Source organism: Strongylocentrotus purpuratus, unplaced genomic scaffold (assembly GCF_000002235.5).
Source record: "Strongylocentrotus purpuratus isolate Spur 01 unplaced genomic scaffold, Spur_5.0 spur5_contig_848, whole genome shotgun sequence".
Lineage (NCBI taxonomy): Eukaryota > Metazoa > Echinodermata > Echinoidea > Camarodonta > Strongylocentrotidae > Strongylocentrotus > Strongylocentrotus purpuratus.
Genome location: NW_022145555.1, coordinates 710001 through 733634, shown reverse-complemented (window position 1 = coordinate 733634; position 23634 = coordinate 710001). Strand labels below are relative to the sequence as shown.

At 36.5% G+C, this 23634-nt stretch overlaps 1 protein-coding gene and 1 non-coding gene across 2 annotated transcripts in view; both read left to right on the top strand.

The window, feature by feature from the left end:
- Positions 1 to 3904: 3904 nt before the first annotated feature.
- The window catches only part of LOC115918890 (protein white-like), a 30288-nt gene continuing 10558 nt past the window's right edge, over positions 3905 to 23634 (top strand). Inside the window, exons 1-10 of the mRNA XM_030993485.1 lie at positions 3905 to 4043; positions 10090 to 10204; positions 15808 to 16064; positions 17262 to 17310; positions 18474 to 18660; positions 19285 to 19356; positions 19915 to 20016; positions 21076 to 21242; positions 21895 to 21966; positions 23006 to 23108. Of these exons, the coding sequence (XP_030849345.1) occupies positions 10140 to 10204; positions 15808 to 16064; positions 17262 to 17310; positions 18474 to 18660; positions 19285 to 19356; positions 19915 to 20016; positions 21076 to 21242; positions 21895 to 21966; positions 23006 to 23108 (1074 nt within the window). The 5' untranslated portion in view covers positions 3905 to 4043; positions 10090 to 10139. The remainder of the gene's footprint in view (positions 4044 to 10089; positions 10205 to 15807; positions 16065 to 17261; positions 17311 to 18473; positions 18661 to 19284; positions 19357 to 19914; positions 20017 to 21075; positions 21243 to 21894; positions 21967 to 23005; positions 23109 to 23634) is intronic.
- TRNAN-GUU lies at positions 13507 to 13580 on the top strand. The gene has a single exon. It is a non-coding gene; the product is annotated as a tRNA-Asn (tRNA).

Genomic DNA, 23634 nt, shown 5'->3' with positions numbered 1-23634 from the left:
TTTCATCTATTCAACCCGAAATTACTAATTGTACATATAGATCAACTACACACAGCTGTACGTCAGCTATGGAATTGTTTCCTCTATAGGCCTACTCATTTAAAGCCAAAGTAAAAAAAAACAAAACGAGATGTTATTATCAGAATATGCTTTCTTAGGATATATTTAAAAGCATTGTCAATCTTAGAATTCTTATACAAAATGATGTACATGCAAGGTAACATTTCTGTGTAAACTTTTCAAATGTTGTGATAATAGTTGATCATCCCTGTATATATTTCTTTCATTGAAACCATTATCATTATCATGAACATCATCGCCATCAGTTCAGTTCAGTTCAGTATCATTTCTTTCCCTCAAAACAAAAATACAAAGAATACCTCTTTTGTTTTCTTCGTGCAAATGATATTTGTTTTCAGCTCGATACAATATAGATGATAATAGTATTAATTCAAAATAATGTTAATGTAGTATAACATGATATGAAAATGAATGCTAATGACAAGAAACATATTGTAAATCATCATCATTATCATCAGCATCATCATCGTCATCATTATCCTCAGGCGCGTACGCAGGGGGGGGGGGGTAAACCCCCCTTGAGATTTTTTTATGTGTATGTTTTGTGTATGTTTTTTGGGACCCCCCCCCCTTTTTGAGTGTTGTTTTTTTTTTTTTTTTTTTTTTTTTTAAATCCTTATAGATGACCTAAAAAAGATGACCTCCCCCCCCCCCCAACGGAACAAAATGTCAATGGGTCAAAATTTCAAATTTCGGGACCCCCCCCCCCCAAAAAAAAAAAATATGTCCTCTTATCCCCCCCCCCCCCCTCCCCCCCCCCCCCCCCCCGCTTATTCAGCGGCTGGCTGATTTGTTGCGATTTTTCGGGGACCGAAAAAAAAAAGTCTCCTCCTCCCCCCCCCCCCCCCCGCCCCCTTGAAAAAAAAATGCCTACGCCACTGATTATCCTTATATAGTTACAAATGCTTTAAATTATATTTGTTTATTCTACTTGATAAATATGTGGATCTAGGCCTATTTCATTCGTTTCGGGCTGTCATATTTTCAAGCAATTTACTTGGTATCATTCTCCTGCAAATAATTTCATAACATTTGATGAAATATGATAATTTTACAATTTATTTTCTTTTTTCTATAAAATTTGTATATGTTTATTTACTTATTTATCATTAATTTGTCAAAAAGTACTTTTTAGTATTTTATGTTTGTCATGTTTAACGAAAATTGTTTATATTTATATGGAATGCAGAAGAAAATCATGATAAATGGGGATTTCATATTTTATTATTTTGACATTGGACTCACAATACCCAACAGTAAAGGTGAATTTGTTTATTTTTTTACATAATTATGATATATGTCACAAAAATTTAGTAACCATAATTCTAATTGAAAGTACAAACGTGTTTACGAATATTAGCCCTTTTTGGCAGATATCGGGAATTCTTTGGAATTGGTGATTTTGGGGTGAATTCTCACATTTCTGGTAATGTTTTACCTGCCGTTTTGTGATATTGATCAATTCTGGCAACACTGTAGGATTTTTGTTTAGGTGACGGGCCTTGTTTTAAAGGAAAGCTTTTGTGGTCTGTAAAATTATTATCAATGACAACGATGGTTTGCCTTCAATCGCCTACTATTAAAAAAAATACAGGTGTCAGGAGTCACATGCACCCCCAATCAAATGGGGCAAAATGGACAACAATGGAGAGAGAGAGAGAGAGAGAGAGAGAGAGAGAGAGAGAGAGAGAGAGAGAGAGAGAGAGAGGGGGGGGGGGAATGAGCATGAAAAGCAAACTATTATTATACAGTGCGTCCCAGGAAAAACGAAGCCGAGAATAATATCGATGTTTTATCATAATTTAATCACAATTATAATTGACAAATGACACATATTATTTGGAAAGCTTAGATCCTCCTCTTTGATTTGATACTACTCGTATAATGCAAAGTTTACGCATGAGTGATTAAAATTAATTTGAAGAGAGGAAACCAAAATATCATTTGGCGGACGGTATCTGAATTTCAAAGAGAAAATCACATTTCCAGAAAGTTGAGTATCTACCCTTTCCAATGACACCTCAAGCAGGAAAAATGAACTAGGAATAACAAAGTTCTGTTCGTTTAAAGTAGTGCTTGCATTTCCATAATGTTATCAAACGAATTCGTTTTCACTGGCTGCCTGCAGTAGCAACAAATGGAATTAACAAAAGACTTAACTCCGTTTCGTTGACAATCAGCCCTGCATAAAGTCTTTCGTCTACGGCTGATTGTAAAAGAAATGGAGTTAAGTCTTTTGTCAATTTTGCTAGTTGCTACTGCAGGCAGCCAGTGAAAACGAATTCGTTTGATAACATTATGGAAATGCAAGCACTAATTGGAACAAACATAACTTTGTCATTCCTTGCTCATTTTCCCTGATTGAGGTGTCATATGAAAGGGCAGAAACTCAACCTTCTAGAAATGTGATTTTCTCGTTGAAATTCAGATACCGTCCGCCAAATGATTTTTTGGTTTCCTTTCTTCAAATTAATTTTAATCACTCATGCATGAAATATGCATTTATGAGTTGCATCAAATGAAAGAGGAGGGTCTAAGCTTTCCAAATATGTGTCATTTATTAATTATAAATGTGACTAAGTTATGATAAAACATCGATAGTTCTTGGTTTCATTTTTTTCTGGGACGCACTGTATAGGACCCCCTCCCACAAACTCCTTCTAATCGACGCTTAGAAACGTAATATTGAGTGCTATACAAATGTGTGCACTATTATTAGTATTATGGCTATAAATCGGTGCCCCCCCCATGATTTCAGTGCACTGCAATGGTATGGTATGGTATGGTATATTTTATTTATTCACGGTAATACAATAATTGTGCCCGCATTCAGCAAATTAAAGCTGTTTTTCAGCGAGGTCGTGACTACATGCACATACAATTCGAATGGAATATGACTGGAAGTCTGGATACACTCTATGTCAATGTCCGCCTTTGAAGGACCCTCTTAATAATGTCGCACTACTCGGTAGTCAGATGGTAAACCGAAAAACACAGTCGGGGATATTATGAATGATGAATAATTGACAACCATGGCTGTATATAATTATGCTTATTCCATTCCACCGAATGATTTTGTCTTATTAGATTTATTTGTCTTTTTCTTTATTTCTTCTTTGCTTTGATAGACGAATTATTGAACGTTCAGTCTTTATTATTGTGCTTTATTTGTCCTTGTTTATTTGTCGTCGTTTTGTTTGATTCTTTAGAACAAATCGGTTCAATCAATAAAAGAACAAAAAACGTGTGTAATTCTCTCAAAAATAAAATTTAGATAACACTTTTGCAAATTGGACGTAATAAGTTAATATGTATTTATATTATATAAACACGTCCTTTCGAGACAAAGGCCTATCTATCATCGCGGTCACCCCCGAAAAATCGCTAAAACTTGATATTTTATTCAGGAAAAACATTGGGTAATACAGAATTAGTAAACTGTAAACTCTAAACCGATGAACACTATTATTGTCAGAATACAGTACACTTAATAGACAAACATCGGTTCCACAAGAACGAAAAAGAAAACAGAAAAAAACATGGAATCAAGTCCTCAAATTTACGTCACAATACAAATCAACCTCTACATTGTATTTACAGGAAGTATACCAGCCTGAAGAAGAAAAAAAATAACAGCATTCCTATTTCAAAGGATTACCATTTAGGATTACATGGTTTTCTAACAAAATATGCATGTCATTCCCATAAAATTACCCCACAACCCTGCTTAATTAAAACACAGAGTTTTTGCTGGTATATAGCTAGAGGTCTCATGGTTATTGTCATGCCCCAATAACTGTGATCATTTTTATTGACGCGTTTCGTTACTTTACCCGTATGTTCGTTACTTTACCCGTATGGTGTTCCCGAATGCCGACGTTTAGATATTCCGTGTTCTGACTGAGAAGTCATCTCGAATTCATTTTGAACTCATAACGTTTTCGATCGGCAAGCTAAAATCGGTATGTATTACATAACTAATTTGAATTTTAGAACAATATCGATTATGTATTTCTCTATATATTTGAATTGGTAGATTAAAAGTTTGTTTCATGAATTGAATTGTGTGTGAAGTATGATGGTCAGATCATTTTGTCTTAATGGCGCTTTCTTTCCGATTTCTGCAATTTGCTTTTCTTCTTCTGATATTTCATAATAAGCTTTTGAACTATTGTAAATTGATGGATGTTTCTTCCATGAATCCCGGGTAACTCAATTTGAATTCACTTGCTGTTCGGTAGCTTACGTTGTAACGTGTCTGACACGGCCGAATGTAGCAACTACTTCGAAGATCAAGATACATTAATCTTGATCTAAGGAGACACGAACGAACGAGTAGCTTATAAAATTATATGACTTGAATCCACATCACGTATATACATACAGGCAAGCTTTCGGTAGTCTAGGATCTTCTTGCTTTGACTTAAGACGTATAGTTATGTGCACCAGTGGCGGATCCAGGGGGGGGGGGGTGCGGGGGAGCCGGGCGGCCCGGCCCCCTGGGAAAAAAGGTGTATTTTTACGTTTTTTAACGTCAATTTTACCTTTTTTTTTGGAGATGGCCCTCCCCCGGCGCTCAAGGGGGGGGGGGGGGTTAAATTTTTCAAATTTTCGAGGGCCAAACAAAAAAAAAAAATAGTGCTCACTGCCCCCCCCCCCCCCCCCCCCCCACTGAGCGAAATATTAAAATATTAGCCGGCACGATTTTCATATTTCAGCAGACTAAATTTTAAATCGATTTCAAATTTGGGCCCCCACCCCTAAGAAATCCTGGACCCGCGCCTGATGTGCACATTAATTTTGAATACATTAGTCTTACTTATTGATTTGTTTCTGTTGAGACGAAGCGTTTCGAAAAACCATGTCGAGCTCTTTCAATCAGCTAGTCCAAGAGAACCATATTTCTTTTGCAAAACGACTCGGGTTATAAATTTATTATGCTCGGGTCAGTTTCTATTCATCAACGATCATTGTTAAAGCAGGGCTCCCACTTTGCCGAGTTGGAGCCTCGAGTTGTGGCGAGCTGGCGCGAGCTTAAGGCAGGCCGTTTTATCATTAAAACATATTTCTTGATAACAAGAATTCAATCAAGAAATAATTTTACGTTGTAAAGCAATGGTAATTCTTGATATCAAGAATTCGATTTCGTGATATCAAGAATTCGATTTCGTGATATCAAGAATTCGATTTCGTGATATCAAGAATTTGATTTCGTGATATCAAGAATTCAGTTCTTGATATCAAGAAATATGTTTTAATGATAAAACGGCTTGCCATAAGCTCGCGCCAGCTCGCCACAACTCGAGGCTCCAGCTCGGCTAAGTGGGAGCCCTACTTAAAGTGTGGAATAAGCAAGTTATCCGAGTTCGGGGGTCATTGGGACTTACTGTTCGTTTATTACAAAAGAAGAAGAAGGAACAAAAAAAGTTTAGTCTTTTCAGTTACCGTTTTGTATTTAAAATTCACTGGTGCTTATCTCAGAGCGCCTGCATGGCGATGAACTATTCAATTCACCTATACTCTTCAATAATTATAGTATGTGTATGGATGGAATTGAATACATTGGATGTTGTTATCTTGGACAAGCTTTCAGGTTATCAATAACAACCTTTGTTTAAATATCATAAATAAAAGTTCAAATTGTTTTTTCTAAGCAAAATTATAAATTACCAAAAGGTCAGCTTTTATTAAATATTAATTGCCAATCTAAAGGTGTCGTTGTCAGTGATAAATCGCTTTACTGGGGATGCGAAGGCCGTGGGTTTAATCCCTGGCGTGGAACATTCTTGAGCAAGGTGTTTTATCAAAAGTTGAAAATGTTAGTAACCTGTCTATAAGGGAGTTTACAGATAGCACATGGTACAAAATTGACCCCAAATATCCACAGATCTTTTACACATGGAGAAGTTCCACTTTGAGCATCTTAGAATAATAACTGCCAAAGTCCTAGATGTGCTTCATGAATACCTTTTGTTTGCCCTCTTGAAAAGAAAACTTCCACCTGCGTATCTTAGAATGTACCGTTGGTGCATAAATGAATAATGTTACATAACTTTCATGAGCGCATATCCAGTATTCACCTCTGGTGGGTTTTACCTTTTTGGTACAAATGAGCTTTATCTGCCCATGCGCAGATTGTATCTGTAAACTAGTGTTTTTCTACTGAGAACAGGGTATCTCACTGAGCGGCGAATGCTTGCGAACGTAGCGAATTTCGCTGGGGTTTCGACAGGGTTCTTAAAAGGTTGCAAAAGGTTCGTTAAAGGTTGCAAAAAAGTTTGCCATATTATTATAATTAATATATTATATAACCTTGTCTATCGTTGCTAGGTTTAATTTATTGCATACGTCTTTGTGGAGTGCAAAATTTCCAACTATTTAATTCACCTGTTACGAATAATTGTATATTTCATTAGTATGCATGCGAATTATAAAATACAGCATTTGTTGCTGGTATACGGGACAAACATTATGGTTTGCTCGTAATGTATTCTGACTGCACGTCATTATTGCCTCTTTGTCTCGACGGACACTTTTGGTACCCATGCGCAAATTAAAATCGTTTGGGTTCAGCCAAGCACAATGAACACTACCCGCATCTTTTCTCTATTATAAGGGGGGGGGGGGGGGGTGTATATAGCCTACTGAGAAGACTAATCTTCAATGTAGACGTATATTGTACTGACAAAGTCTGTGTTTTACCGACGACAATTTAGATGAGACCATTTCAATTCTTCACCTTCTCCTCACTATTATTATTATTCTCTTTACTCTTTATTTCTATTTTTCGTTTCTTCTCAAATTCACTCTCCTTGTACGCCTCTAGAATCTCATACTATACTACTCCGTTTTCGCCTCCTATAACACCTTTTAAATCCAGACCTACTATATTGTGTTACTCAGTACGGGAGCCTATTCACATACAAGCTATGCTTTTTATTTAGGCTCCCCATATTTTACATTGTTCTACCCAGCCTGTTATATATATATACATATTTCGAAATTTCGTACTTATTTTCCGTACATTATATTTGATTTGAAATCTCTAATTTTTCCTTTTTTTTCTTGTGTGAAATCTATTCTTATAATAATATACCCCTGTATATATATAAAAAAGAAAGAATATAAACTGTTTTTCGATGTAAAATGTGGAATAAATAAAACTTCAAACTTCAAACTTAGAGTGCGCTCTCTCGAATAATAATATGTCGTTCATCTAAAAAATAAAACTTTCGTTCATTTAGATGACTCATTACACTTATAGCAATTTCAAATTTAGTTCCAAAGGAATACAAAAAGATTTTACCTGACGAGATTCTGATGTAGTATGGAACATCCATACAGCACCCACACTAGACACCTTCAGAGCAATTTTTTTTTTGGTAACGATTATTATCAAAGAAATTATCAAAGTCACTTTTAATAATATTGGGAAATTCTTGTATGACGCCCATGTGTGTCAGACTTGGCTCTTCTTGCGCTCCATAAATGTTAGCCCGGCTTTACTATGGCTGCCAATCCTGCCATTATGGCGTTCTATATTTCAAGGAATTAAATCTTCCGTTATTCTTTTTCCTCACCTATATGGGTCGAGTATGGCCAATGTAGATCAATGTTTTTCAAAAGGGACATTGATCCTGCATTGTGACTGGGATTTTAAAGGTAACACAAAGTTTTTTTAGAATTTTTAAAAATTGGATTGATAATAATTCTTTAGAATGTTAATATAGTTGGATGCCTGTGGATGTATCATAAGCACTAAAAAGTAGCCCCTAGAACACTTCTGCTTTCGAGATATTGAATAATAAAAAAATTACCGGTGCTCCTGGTAAATTTCGAATATTTCAAATAGCGCCTAAGGCCATTCCATGTTAGCTGCGACAATGAAAATCTCAGAATATGCAGTTCTGATATATAATTTCTAAACGGGAATAGCAAATCGGTCGACTGTAGTCAAACATTGTTTTAAAGCTAAAGAGATATCAGTCTTGAGAGGGCGCTATACAACATAAGAGTTTATTATTTACAATTTCATCACTTTAGACTCGATTTCAACCGCGACAACGATCATTGATTAATTGTAAAATCGCATATGCTTCCAAATTCCTGACCCCATACCAAAATTGTGTAATACCATTGAGCGAATAATAACCTCTCCTCGACCCCCCCTCCCCCTCTCTCTCTCTCTTTCCAACTCCCCCATTTCTCTTCCCCCGCCTCTCCCTTCTCTCTCCACCCTCTCCTTCCCCCTTTCTCCCTCTCTCTCCATCTCTCCACCACCCTCACCTACTCTCTTTTTATAATTTCTTCCCTCCCCCTATATCTATGTTTTTATCTCGCATATTTTTTGTCTCGTTTCATCCTGTATACGTATAGCAATTTGTATTTACTCTGAGACATTATTTTGTAGTGTTTACATAATAATAATGTAAGGCTAACCATAACTACATAATTATGCATAATGCATAAATCTTTGTCAAGTGCCAAGTTACAAATTATTCTATTCACGTTATGCATACTTGTATTTCAATAACCAGAATGTGAATGACGGACAGTATTCATTTTGTTGCTGGTATATGACAAACATTATGGCCTGCCTAACCTCACAATATTTTATGCTATTACAAATGTAACAGCAAAAACGTGCATTAAAAATGATTACAAAACGGAAATATGGTTGATCAGTTTCTTCACTCAACCGGCGCGTTTTCATCATCTCGAGATTGCCAAATATCTCGAGATTGCCAAATAGCCCGTTATTTGGGAAAAATTAATAATCCCGAAGTAACAAATCGCGTCTTCACTATCTCGAGATTCGACCTCGAAACTTGAAACTCGAACTTGAGAAATTAGCTCGAGATATTTTGCTCAGCGTTAGCGTGTATTGCTAATCTTCGGTCTAGTGAAAACGCAAGTCTTCGGTCTAGTTAAGACGCACGGGACAAATAGCTGGATATTTTGCCAAATAGTAGGATATTTTGCAAACTATCCAAAGATATCTCGGGATGACAATCCTGACCAAATACCCTTCTAATTGCTACTTCGGTCTGATGAAGACGCAAATTAGCTGGATAGTTTGCGATCGGGATAGTTCAAATAGCTGGATATTTGGCAATCTCGAGATAGTCAAAACAGGCCTGTCCTTGTGTGGTTTATTGACACTGCGCTTCTCAAACGGAGAATGATTATTATAGCTCCAGTACAAATTTGTCTGCCACTATCGTGCCTGCTCGTTGTACCGCATCGAAGACGTGAGAAATATGAATAAAATATAACATAACGGTTATACCAGGGAGGTGAGACTTTACATGCCCTGGTTATACACTGCAGTTTTGTATTCTCATTGCGTTCTTGTCAACACGTATAGGTCTATAAAATCATATATTATATAGGGCTCGGTCTAACGAGATATTTATACATTAGTTGGACTATTTTGAAGAATGTACATTCTGCATCATCCTTCTTTAAAGGTAGGTGTACATTTTGCATTTTGTGATTGACAAGTTCAATGATTTTTGCAAATAAAAGGTTCTCGTCACTTTAATCATGATCATGATTCTCCTTTTTTGTCGCCAATAATTTTGTGTCGGAGTGTCATTTTGTCTCCAGTGATCGACAAACGATATGGTAATGTATTTTGTGTGAACGTACATTAATTTCATCTCGATCTACTCAGTCCATCGGTTCCATGCTTCAAGGGTACTTTTAATAAGTTTATCTGTAATTAAAGCTGTCCTTTTATACTTATTTTTATTACCGTCTTAAGTTTCTGTCTTTAGAGCAATCCTTTGGCTGTGACAGGCCTTTGCCGGTTTCGCTGGGTGTTCGAGTCTATGATATTGTGACTAATCACAAATCGAATTCCTTTCACAGTACGTAAAGCGGTTGTATATCGGTTATGATTTCAAACGAATGGATTAAACTTAAAACTTGAGGAACTAAAGTAATGGGAATATATATATATATAGCAAAATGAAACATAATTTTGACTCTCTTTTCTTTCTCTAGACGTAACAACTACTATCTCACCAGGATTGCACCGGCGGTAACAGGAAGCAATGGAGTCCGATACTATACCTTTAGTCAGCCGTTTGGATAAGCAAAACGGAGGTCGTATCAAGGGGTGAGAATATAAGAGTATTTTCTTCTCTCCCCCCCCCCCTCTTTCTATCTCTCTGTCTAAAAAAGGGTCAATTTTTAGTCATAGTGGGTTAACCCCCCCCCCCCTTTGGTATTTTTATGTGTGTAAACCCCCCCCCCCCCCCATCACTCCCCTAAAACCCCCACCCCCTTTGGATTTTTTAATGTTTAAAAAAAAAAAAATTTAATATAGGTTTTCCCGGCCAATTTCGTAAAAGCAGCAATCAATTTCATTAACGTGCATACATGTTCGAGCAAATTTTCTCCAATCGTTGCTCCCCTGTTTCATTTTTAAACTTGTTGCATTCATTTTCGTTTCGAGTCACCGAATTGTCTAAACATGCACATTCAAATTAAAACTTGGTTCAGTCAATTTGGAAATGCGTATAAAGTTCATTTCGCCAATGTTGAGTGGGAGGTGAATTCTTTGGCGAATTGCGATTTCATTTTCGTCTATGGACTACCTCTTTCGCAATCGGGTCATTCAAATTAACACTAGACCTCATAATCATATGAATTATAGTATGAGGCTCGATATTTATTCGGATATTCAGTATTTGATGTTCATTTATTTATTCTTTTTCTCTATATGATCTTTCCTGACATGATTCACATTCTACAATCTTATTTGTCTGATATATTTATATTGCATTATATGTTTTCTCTTTCTTTCGACATTCTTTATTTTTGTTGAAAGATCAGTTTCTCTATATTCATATCTTCATATTATAAATATAAAGGGGTTATTTTTTAAATGGTTTCTTTTGATCAATCTTGATTGAGTAGGTGATCTTTCTTTCTTTTCATTTAACATCTTTTTCTTTATTCAACATTGTTTCCATGTCTATTCAACCTAAACTCTACCTCTGTCCAAGATCTGTTTATATATAGCTTGTGCTTAGAAGAGAAGTCATAAATTGTGCACCTTCTCTGGGGACAGTTACATGTGTAAAGACAGAACGAATACGCATGTCATTCTTCCAAGTAAACTTTGCGTAAAATTATTCAAACAGAAGTATATTAAGTGACAAATTAACATCAAATGAAAAGCAATGTACAAATGTCACATATGTATGCCTAATCACGAAATTAAATGCACGAAGACATACCACCGTCTGTCCGGCGCGAATTTGGCTGCGCAGTATTGCACGCTTTTCTAAATTGAATGCTAGTTTTGCACGTCTCCGTGACAAGAGTATGACTTGAATGAACGTAATGTTAATTCGGATGCTAAGTTTACGAAGTTGGGCGGGAAAACCTATATTTAAAAAAAAAAAAAAAAAAATATTCCGATGGCTGACCTAAAAAGGTGACCTTACCCCCCCCCCAACGGAGCCAAATGTCAAATTTTCAAATTTCGAGACCAAAAAAAGAAGAAAAAGTGTCCTCTTACCCCCCCCCCCCCCCCCCCCTGCTTATTCAGCTTCAGCGGCTGGCTGAGTCGTTGCGAAATTTTCGGCCCGATTTGTAAATGTTAACCCCCCCCCCCCCCCCTTGAAAAAATGCTGCGTACGCGCCTGGATTTGGGTATCAATAATTCTTTGCAGATCCAAATAACATCCCTAACAAAATTAATCATGCCACACATATCAAATATGTATCAAATATCAAAGAACAGGCGCGCGTGTGTGTGTGTGTGACTTTGTTTCTGCAAAAAGCAATGCATCTCATTTGAGACATTCATTCTCTCACTTTGATACTTTTGCGCAAGTCGATTTTTGCACTGTTGTGAACACATACCACACAAAAATGATACCAAACGATTCGGAATATAACACTTTTTTAAAACATGTCTGATAACCTTTCGTTCATGATAGGCCTAACCTTCCGTTCATAGCTGACTTTTAAAATAAATGACAATTTTCTGAGTGTAAACTCTTTTTTTGGACTCACGCGGAATAGAGTTTGAGTTTGAAGATTATTTTGCATAATTATAGTCTTCATAGTCATATTGTCATTTTTATTCTTCTTAAAAATTGAAGTTAGTATAATTTTGGAAAAAATAAATATATAGGCATCAAGCAGTTAATTGGCATATTGTAACGCTTCTCAAATTCCTGGCAAATATTGCAGCGATCGCAATAATTAGGATATAGGCTGTGGAGCTCCGAATCAGCGTCAGCTTTCTCCTAGTCGAATTATAAATGCAACTGTGTGCGCTATAGTTCAGTGCTATAATGTGAATGCACCAAGACTATAGTAGGCTTAACAAAAAAACGCTGTTGTATTCACTTACAATGCATAAAGTCTACCGTAAACGGGTTGTTTGCCCTTTGCAACCGACCCCAAAATCTTGAAATCTACGGTCGGCTTTTTATTAAAGTTTTTTTTTTAACCTTTTTTTTTATAGAAAAATAAAGTTAGTAATGAATTAAAAAATAATATGTCTTTCAAAACTGAAAAATATTAAGAGGGAAAAAAGCAACGACAAAAAAAAAAAAAGAAAGAAAAGAAAGAAAATCGACCGATGGAGCGACGTACTCAGGTACTGGCACCAACATGATTTTGGCCTAATACTGATCGAGCGCGCGTGCCCCCCCCCCCCCCTCCCCGGCCCCTCCCCCCTCCTTTACGCAGTAAATTATGAAAATGAAATTGTTGATAGGTCTAGGCTATCCTTGTGCTCGACAAGTCTAGGTTTGAACGATTTTTGTTAGTTCTGTTATCCCTGTTGATATACTGCGTTGAGTCAGTTATAGAATAGAAGCTATAGAGAATAGAATTCATCGGCTCAGATTACGACCCGCCTATATACTGGGGTAGAATATATGAGAGTACAACTAACACATTTACATGTCAAGATAATGATAGAGGCCAAATACGCAGAATACAGAATACAACAAAACAGCAATGTAACGTCGATGAAAAGGAATGATCTAAACCTAGGCTATGCTAAACATAAATACAATGTTATAAAATATGGCAAGCATACATGAAAAGTGGGGGTTAATACCACATGAACAATATAAATACCCCCCCCCCCCCCTTCCCCAAAACAAAACCCAAATTCAGTTTGAAGATGCTAACGCCAATTAAAACGAATGGGACTGTACATTGTCATTGCGCAGTTTGACAAGACTTAAAATATAGTTCGATATTAAATTTGTAGCCTAACAAGTGGCAAATATTTGTATAGGGTGATACCTAGCAATGATAATGATCTTCGAGGTATTGTTGTGAAAACAAAGGTCATTTTAGGGCCAAGTTTTCACGGCGTACGCACGATCGAGCACTGTATGCACAGCGCACGAATATAGTCGTTAATTCTCCCACCCTGTCAGCTAAGCTTCTGTGGCGCAATTGGCTAGCGCGTTCGGCTGTTAACCGAAAGGTTGGTGGTTCGAGCCCACCCAGGAGCGACTGCCTCCTTTTTTTTTCTTCTATTTTTTTTTTTTTACTTTGACTGAAAAATAACAAAATGTATTCCAACACTCAATATTTAGGCGAAAAAATTAGCCCACCAAGTTAAATATTACAATAATCTGATATATTGTAGTATATTATATAGGCATATAATTATACAGGTATTTTGTCTTCTTCTATCTACCCTCCCACATGGTTCCTTATAAATTATCAACATAATAATTTTCACAAAAGATAGATACAGGCACCACTCCATGACCTGTCATATAGATAGTTAAACAATAACATATGCCATAATAACCTCGGCCGCACAGCGACACACAAGATATTAAACTTGAATTATTTACCGTGCGCATATAAAACATTATTTCATCCTCATTACATGAATGATACAAATATCCATGTTGAAAATTTATCATTTTCATCATCATTATAGCAACTCTTTTAAATAAAAAATTAAAAAATATTTCATCTGTTTTTAAATTAATAATAATATATGCGTAATTAATACGTCTACTATATTCATGCAAGTTTAGAAATATGCTCCCCAATTTCACAGCGTTCAAATCACTGGTTAAGAAACAAAAAGAATTGGAATATCCGTCAGCCAAAAAGAGAAGTAAATTGCCTAGTCACTTTAAAAAATGGCGTTTTGACCTTTAAGCTTTTGTGTCATCATAATAGACTTTTTTTTTCTCTTTGTTTTTAATATGATCTTACAGTGATCTTGTTATGTAATATTTTGTCTTTTGTACTCCCATGTTTACTTCTGTACATATTCCTGTGCCCCTTTACAGAGATACAAGTATTTATTGTTACTTCAACCTCTTTTTTTCTTCCCCCTTTTACATTGCTGTTAGTTATTTCCCATAGTCAAATAATTTTACATTATTTACTTGTGTGCATATAATTTTTTTTTTTTTTTGGGGGGGGGGGGGGGGAGGGGGGAGGGGCGGTTGTGTGTTTGAGTGTTAGTATGAGAGTGTTGATGGTGTGTGTGTGAGGGGAGGGGGTACAGCGGATTGTCTCATTCCTCGACTTTGCTCCTCCAACCTGTTGGTGGTCTGGAGTTTCCATTGTACCTGTGAATGGCTTATTTTTACTCCTTTGTCTTCATTTTGGGCCCAACGAAATTTTCAGTTTCTGATGCAATGCTATCTCGAGGTTCTTGCTTTTGTACTTGTAATTGTTATAATTCTAATTTTTTTTATTACGTGTACTCTGCCTTTTTTTTTCTTCCCAGATCATCTCAATCGTTTGTAAATATCTTAATTTGTCATTAATTTCTTTTGTAACACAGCATTTGTATTTTTTTGGAAAGTTTGTATATGTTATGATTTGATTTCTTAATAAAAACATAAATAAATGTTTTGTACACTGTTTTGTTTTTGTTATATATTTTATAGGCAATTGTTGGAACTTGTGTGTATTAACAGGGACTGTCTCGACAAAACCTTACGGTTTCATTTGCAAGTTCCCCAATTCATTTCTATCGATTAACTTTGTATGATTCCGGTATATTTGTAGACATATTTACATTTATGTGTGTTCTCTGTTTTCTATATTGTATATAATCTGTATTGTATACCTTCATAACATGTGTTTTTGTATGGATTTGAATTACAATAAAACTTGAAACTTTAAGATATATAAACCAATTGCAATTCCGTGAAACATTAGCTATAATAAATATTTACTACATCATCCTTGTTCCCAGTATTTTTTTACTTGTAATAAAAAAATTGATAACGTTTTAAGTTAGTGACGTAGCTCGAGGTAGGAGGGGGGTTCAAAAGGGCACATGCACCTCCCCCAATCGAATTGCGAGAGAGAGAGAGAGAGAGAGAGAGAGAGAGAGAGAAGAGCACGGACCTGGTTCAAATTCAATTTTCTTTAAAATTATTACACCTGGTACTATGATCGAAAAATGATTTTGTCTTGGAAACGTGTTATATATGTACGTGTACGTGGTGGTGGTTATTTTACCTGACTGCTAGAAAGCATGCACTAAGCAACCAGACGACCGACGGTTTTAGGTTCTCTCCGTGGGACCCGGTCATGAGGATTAATGCCTTACCAAAGGGCACTAGCGCATCGACTTAGTTTCGAACCCGGGTCACCGGATTACGAGACCACTGCTCTACCAACTGAGCTATCGCGCCTAATCGTTATTACATGATAATAGTTTACAAATATACTTTTTATTTCTGTCTCATGTCATAGGCACTCCAATGGAAAGAATAGCCATCCCGGATCAAACGGCACCAACGGCACAAATGGAACCCATTACGGAGCAGCGAACGGCAAAGGAGACGGCAAATATTACGAGTTCCCTCCTGTACTCTTGTCATGGGAAGACGTTGTGGTGAAGGGAGCAGCGAAAACAGAGAAGAAGAGTTGGCTTGGGAAGAGGAAGACGAAAGGAGACCCGGAGCTTGGAAAGAGAGTCATGATGGAGACGAAGGAGATACTTCGGAACGGTGGGTTAGAAATATATGAATATATATATTCAAATGTGCCACTTCTGTTTTATCTTCATATATCAAATTTAAATCCAAACTACCCCATACATCTGTGAATTTTGAGGTACACCCCCTCTTTTTTTTTTTTTCTCTCTCTCTCTCTTTTCACCCTTTTACCAATATTTTACTCTTTTGTCATGTGTAAAATTTGCAACGATTTATTCAATTTTGTCTATTATATATTTGTAAAACTGCAAAAGAAAAAGAAAATCAAATCTAATTACATAACTAAGTAACATATACAAATATACATTTTTATATTCATGACATAGAATGAAGGCAGGTATACATAAAAAGATAATATTCTACATAATGACATAGCCGTGAAGGTATTGCCTAATCATTGTTGATTGCCTAAGAATGCTTTAAAAACTTTTCCCCAGTTTTAAGAAAATTTACATATTTTCAGTGAGAGAAAAGATTGTTACTAATTTGATTTAATTCATATCGTGTTATACGAAGATAATCATGATGGATTTACTCCAAAGCAATTCAGCTCGATTAGCGTCATCTATGACCTTGTATGTAATGCTTATTTTGCTTATTTATAATGAATTGTTTATTGGTTATTCTCATTATTATGTTGCAATAATCTGATATCTCCACTTCACTTCTAGTCTTGTTCTCTCGCCACTTCTCTCGCCACTTCTCTCGCCACTTCAAACACTTTAAACCCTCAAATCGGGTCATCGGGTCATCGCTCTGGTCGGACGATCGCGTTACCCGACCTTTTGTGAAATCATGCCCTTTTACTCACAAAATGTCTGGGGGGGGGGGTGTTTGTGAAATAATCCCTTCTCATCTATAAATGGTCTTGTCCAATTTACCCAACACTTTTTAAAATCCCTACATCGAATCTACAAAAAGTCGCGTCCCTTAACGCGCATCTTCACAAGATCATTCGCTTTCTTTTTACGAACGGTCGTGTAGGGCACTGACTACCCACCCAGATGCGATGACCCGATATTATATTCCTCTTGAGTTGGCCGTGGCCTTGCTAACCTTTCTTTAGTGAAGTGAAGAGCAGTCAAGACGAACTCGTCTTTCCTTTGACACTAGAGATCAAGCTTAAGCTTAATACTGAGATCTTAAGTACACGTATTCATTGGACCCCTTGCCCGCAATATTATGTTACTTTATATCCTCTCTTTACAGTTACTGGTATCGCAGAGCCGGGTACTTTAACAGCCATTATGGGCGCTAGGTAAGAAACCATTTTAACCCGTTGACCACTGAATTTATTAATTACAATAGCCTTAATACAGGGGCCACCATGTTTCAATGGGTTGAGAGCTTTTGAAAGGGAAATCCAATCCCTTCTACTGTTTAGGAAATCGTGGGTCACTGGATACATATCATATTCTATTCATTCTGATTAAACTGATAATGTAACTACGAGATGAAGGGGAAACGCCCCACCATGCCAGGCAGGGAGGAAAGGACTTTAAAAACGCCACTGCCATACTCCATTTGATTAGCCAAACTTGAGTTTCTTGATAAACCAGTAAACCTGAAAAGGCCGAAGGCATATTAAGGCTGGCTTGAAAAACATACTCAGAACAAACGTTTAAATATTATTGAAAGCATGGATATTACTTTGGTCGGCCCCCGCCCCTTTAAATAATTAATTTTGTTATAAAAATCCTACTTCCATGGGGTTCTTTATTTAAAAAAAACAATCTTTTCAAATGCAATCTTATACATCAGAAGTAATTGGGATCACGCTATAGTGAGTAGACAATGGGTAAACAATAATCACTATGGCCAAAAGTTTAGGACAGAACAAAAACAATTAAACAGAATTTATGCATTAATTTTCCTGCATGCATTAGTGATTTCATCATAATTATTTAAGGTAATACAACGTTTTGGCATGGGGTTATGAATTTGGTTCAAATGAACATATTGGAAGCATATGCGATCCTACAATATTCAGTGATCGTTGTCGCGGTTGAAATCGAGTCTACAGTAATGAAATTGTAAATAATAAACTCTTTATGTTGTATAGCTCCCTCTCAAGGTCAAGATGTTAATTGAGCTAAAAAACAATGTTTCTTGACAAAAATCGACGGATTAGCTATTCCGGTTTGAAAATTATATATCACAACTACATATTCTGAGATTTTCATGGTCGCAGCTTCCATATTACGGCCGTAGGCCCTATTTGATTTTATCAAAATTTACCGGGAGCACCGGTAAAATTTTATATTCAATTTTTCTCGAAAGCAGAAGTGTTTTAGGGGCTAAATTTTCTAGTGCTTATGATACATCCACATGGGCATCCAAATATATCAAAATTGTAAAGAATCACTATCCACCCAATTTTCAAAATTTACCAAAACTTTGTAATACCTTTATCTCCTGCAGTGGCGCGGGAAAGACGACTTTGCTGAACACGCTCAATCTACGCAGTCGTGAGGGACTGGAGGTTTCCGGTAGTATCCTGGTCAATGGCCGACCCATTGGTCATCAGATGGCCCGACTGTCTGCATATGTTCAGCAAGATGACCTCTTCCTGAGCAACCTCACTGTCAAAGAGCATCTAACGTTTCAAGTATGTCCAGATCACTTTAATTTACATTTTTCAAGAGTTAATCTTGAATTTTTTAGTGCTTTGTTCGAATGGCTGATGATATGGGGTAATGATTTTCCATCGGAATATATCAAGCTCAAGTTTAAGTTTTATTTCAATTTAAATCCATAAAAAACACATCCTATGAAAGTATAAATACAGATTATATACAAAATAGGAAACAGAGAACACACACAAACTGGAAACACGTTTACAAATATACTAAAAATATAAAAAGTTAATCAATAGAAATGAATTGGGGGACTGCAAATAAAACCGTAATGTTCTGTCAAGACAATCCATGTTATTGAAAGATACCTTCAAGTTTCAAAAATTGCCTAAACAATATATAAAAATAACATAACTTAAAGTAATGTTTCTGGTAGTATCTTGGATTCTTGGTCAAGGACTGTGCTAGTGCATGCCATCATAATTTATGGCTCGTCCCTCAGCATATTTTCCAGAAGATGACCACTTTCTTAAGCCCATCCGCACATTGAACGATCTTTTCTGCAATCCTATTTTCAAGAAGCATAGGCCTGTATCGGATACGCAAAGAAAAACATTCTTGTCGATTAATATACATATTTTTGTTTTGTCTTCTAGGCATGGGTGAGGATGGATCGTGAAATACCTATGAAATCCAGATTGCATCGTGTAGATGAGGTCATCCGTGCGGTAAGTATTACCCACTTGCCATTTTTGTTGGTAAGGGGGAGGGGGGAGGGGGCGGGGATGAGGAGGGGGCACAGCTGACCCGTCCCCTTTTAAAACCAATGTGACATATCTTATTACGCTGGAAAAAACTGTTCCAATTTGAGACCCCAAATGCACCTGAAAAATATGATAGCGCCCCTTTAAATTTGTTTATTTGTCAGAATTGATTTTTGCAATTGCATGTGCCTGCCTCCTCTTTTTGTTAGCAAACACCTGGATTCGCCCCTGATCTTACCAAACTTCATGATATTCTTCATTCATTACAATAGTAGGATCGTTAGGACTTTCAAAGAATTAACTGAGGGGAAATTCAATAACCTATTAATTCCCGTCATATAAAGAGAATATACAATGGGAAGAAATTAACAACAAAATTATCAAAATTTATGAATGTATACGTACGACAGTTTACATAAGGAAGAAAAAACCTTTCTCCTGTTCTCTCTCCTTTATATATAGATGATATCACATTTGTGTCTTTTTTAAAAATGCCATTTTAATATTCTCTTTCCTGTACAGCTTGGTTTGAGCAAGTGTTCGGACACCGTGATCGGAAACCCTGATCGGGGAATCAAGGGTACATCAGGGGGTGAACGGAAGCGGCTCTCATTCGCTTCAGAGGTAAAAAAAAAAAATCGAGTGATCACGGACGTCACTCCTCTGGAGAGTGAACATGTAGTGAAAATAGAGTGAACATTCACTCTTTTCTTCTTAGAGAGCATTCTAAAATCAATCGATATTCACTCCTAAACAAGTGATCACGGACGTCACTCCCAAGAAAGTGAAAATTCACTCTTTTTTTTTTTTAGAGAGAGAGAGTATTGAATCACCAAATAAAGATTTAAGAAAGGAGGAGGAATGATCCCATGTCCCGAACAAATATGAAAATATTCTTTTAGGTGTTGATGTTTAGATAAAGCAAATATTATGAACCAATAAAAAATTAGATAGATCTACGTATAATCTAAAAAAAGATTTTTTTACCCATATTAATATGTAAGAGTAAGAAATGTGACCCATATCGAAACCCAAGTACAGATGTATTGATAAACTACACTGCTGATCATTACGTTAGAATAGTTTGTTCTTACCTATTTTCATAAAGTGATTGTGAGTTTGTGACAATATGGTTAGTTCTTGTTAGATATAGTTTATATCTTACCAGAACGTATTGAACAATCTAAAGAGTCATAGAGATTGATACAAACAAAGTTCTGAGAAGATATAAACTTGATCTATCAAGAATACACCATAGTAACACAATCATTACATAAAAAGGATAAAAAGTACTCAAAATGTATGGGCGACAGTATTATGTGTATGTGTGTATTATAGCAAGCTATTTCCTATAAGCAACCACTTATGAATTAATTGATACTTTGACCAACGTAAATGTACATCAATTTTGGTTATATTGATGTACCATAATGAATGGCTCGTTATGTTGATCATGGTCAAGAATGGTTATTTCTGACCAACTCTTTTACAGTGTGACATCCACGGAAATAACCTCCCACCAACGAATTAGCTGGCGGCACAAACAGTTTAGGTTTATTGAAGAAGCTTGCGTTATCCTTGATCTATGTTTTAATATCGAGCACTTTCGATTCCGCCAGTGCTTTGGGATAAACCGACAAGAACTCTTTTTTGACTCGTACCTAATTGGATTTTATCTGGCAGGTTTTGACGAACCCCTCGCTCATGTTCTGTGACGAGCCGACGTCGGGACTAGATTCGTACATGGCCCAAAACGTGGTCGAAACCCTGCGCGGTCTGGCATCCGAGGGTCGAACCATCCTGTCTACCATCCATCAGCCGTCTTCCGAGGTTTTCGCCATGTTCGACAGGTCGGTGGCTGAGGCAGAGAGAGAGAGAGAGAGAGAGAGGGGGGGGGGGGCGGGGAGTGGGAGAGGGAGAGAGAGAGAAAGAAAGAGAGAGGGAGAGAGACAGAAAGAGAGAGATAGATAGAATGAGAGAGAGAGAGAGGGAGAGAGATAGAAAGAGAGAGAGGAGAGAGAGAGAGATGGAGAGAGAAGGAGAGAGAGAGAGAGATAGAAAGAGAGAGAGGAGAGAGAGAGAGAGAGAGAGATGGAGAGAGAAGGAGAGAGAGAGAGAGAGAGAGAGAGAGAGAGAGGGGGGGGGGCACGGATATGTCATTATCGCAAAAGAAAACACAGTATGGAAATATATGTTTTTAAAATAAAATTCATATTTTTTTTGATAAAGGGTACATGTCGAAGATGACAAATGGAGAGGGAAATAAATAGACAACAAATTACCTTTGACAATGAAAATGACAATGGGGATTAATGTTTTAAACATGAACTTCTACATATTTAATCATCCTATTTCAAATCGGAATCACAGGCGTTCTCGAACTCAACATATTTCTTTAACCTTTTTGTTCATGTTTCTGTAAACATTCTTGATTATGGTACACCTTAGACAGAGGAATGGAATAAATCATTTTCTTGATATTCAATTCCTTTCTATTGCCAGAATTCTGTTGATAGCAGAGGGTCGAACAGCTTTTATCGGAACAACGAAGGAAGCTATCGACTTCTTTTCCAAGTAAGTGGATGGTTGTAAAAAAGAAACAATGCTGAAACATCACAACATAAAGACACATGTATTTTGTTAATCAAGGCTCTTAAAGAGTTGTGATTGAATTGAATTGAAATGTATTTCCATCATCATGACAATATATACAAAGATAAAATATGGAATTTCATAACATGTAACAATATCAAAATTGATTGATCCCAACCAACCGCACGTTTGCAGTCTCCTATCTATTATGTACATAGTTAAATAAGTTGCGACTAATATCGACTCTTTTATAAGACGGGGTCCTTATCATTAAGAAAACTGATTATCAGAGATCTCTACCAAGCAGTTTTTAAAAACCTCATAAAAAAAGATAATGAGACAGGGACTTAAGCACCATTTGTTTATTGTAAAATTATGTCGTAGTTTTTATAGTCTATAATTATGTCGTCGTAGTTTTAATATTGTATAATTATTTTGATGTTGTACAAGAGCGCCTTGAGCAGTCTTTTAGAATGGATATGTGCGCTTTATAAATTGACATTATTAATATTATTATTATTATTATTAATTATGCCCATTCACGGTTTCTTTCTGCATCATATTTGTTGTTGAAACATAAGGGGACTGTATTTAATTCATGAGCTAATCACACGTCACTATCTTAATAACTTTGTTGTTTAAGTAAATATGTTACTAGTTATTAGGTGAGTGAAATACGAGGGAACGAGGCTATCTATAGTAGGGAGGGTGCACATGTAAAGTGCACCCTCCCTGTAAAGCTTGTAAAGCTTGTAAAGTAAAGCTTGTAAAGTAAAGCTTATAAAGTAAAGCTTGTAAAGCTTGTGAAGCTTGTAAAGCTTGTGAAGCTTGTAAAGTGTTACACCTGCAGGTGTAACACTTTACAAGCTTCTTTTTTCGTTGCCCCCCCCCCCTCCATTAATTTCCTTTCGTTGCATCATGCCTACACTATATATTCCCTTCGTTTATACTTTCAACAACAAAATCACTTTCTTCTCCAAATCATCACAGTCATATTAATATGTTTTTTCTTTTACTTTAGTCTGGGTTACGTGTGTCCGAAGAATTACAATCCGGCTGATTTCTTCATTCAAACGCTAGCCATTGTGCCAGGCGAGGAGGACCACTGCAAGGAAAAGGTTGAGGTAAAGTGACTGAATTTTTCCTTTGGGTTCCTCAAAATAGGGGCACTTTAATCTGCTCAGCGCAGCCGGCTTTTACATATTCATGCAGTGGCTAGGTTTGATAACGCCAAAGGCAGCTCGGTAACAAAGACTGTGGATGGATCTTTAAGGAATTTATCTATTATCTTTTTGATGAAAAAAATGTTAAGAAGTGGTCTGGTGATAATTAGGTTTTATTGAGTTTTGCTCGAGTTTCAGATTTTTGTTAGCAAAATGAGATTTCCGTTTTATCATCATGGTACATTTTTGCTTTTCGACCCTCCCTCTTCTTTAAATGAATGTATTTTAGAGAAGTAGTAAACAGTTTTCGGTTTTCGGTCCTTTTCTGCAAGTCCCCCCCCCCCAAAAAAAAAAACCCCCACCCCCTAACCCCCTCAACTACTACTTCTTCTAACCGGTAGTGCGCACAAAATGCCGTGCAAAACTATCTATAGAATTCTTTACAAAAAAATTCTATTGAATTATACCAAAAAAAAATCTATATTAA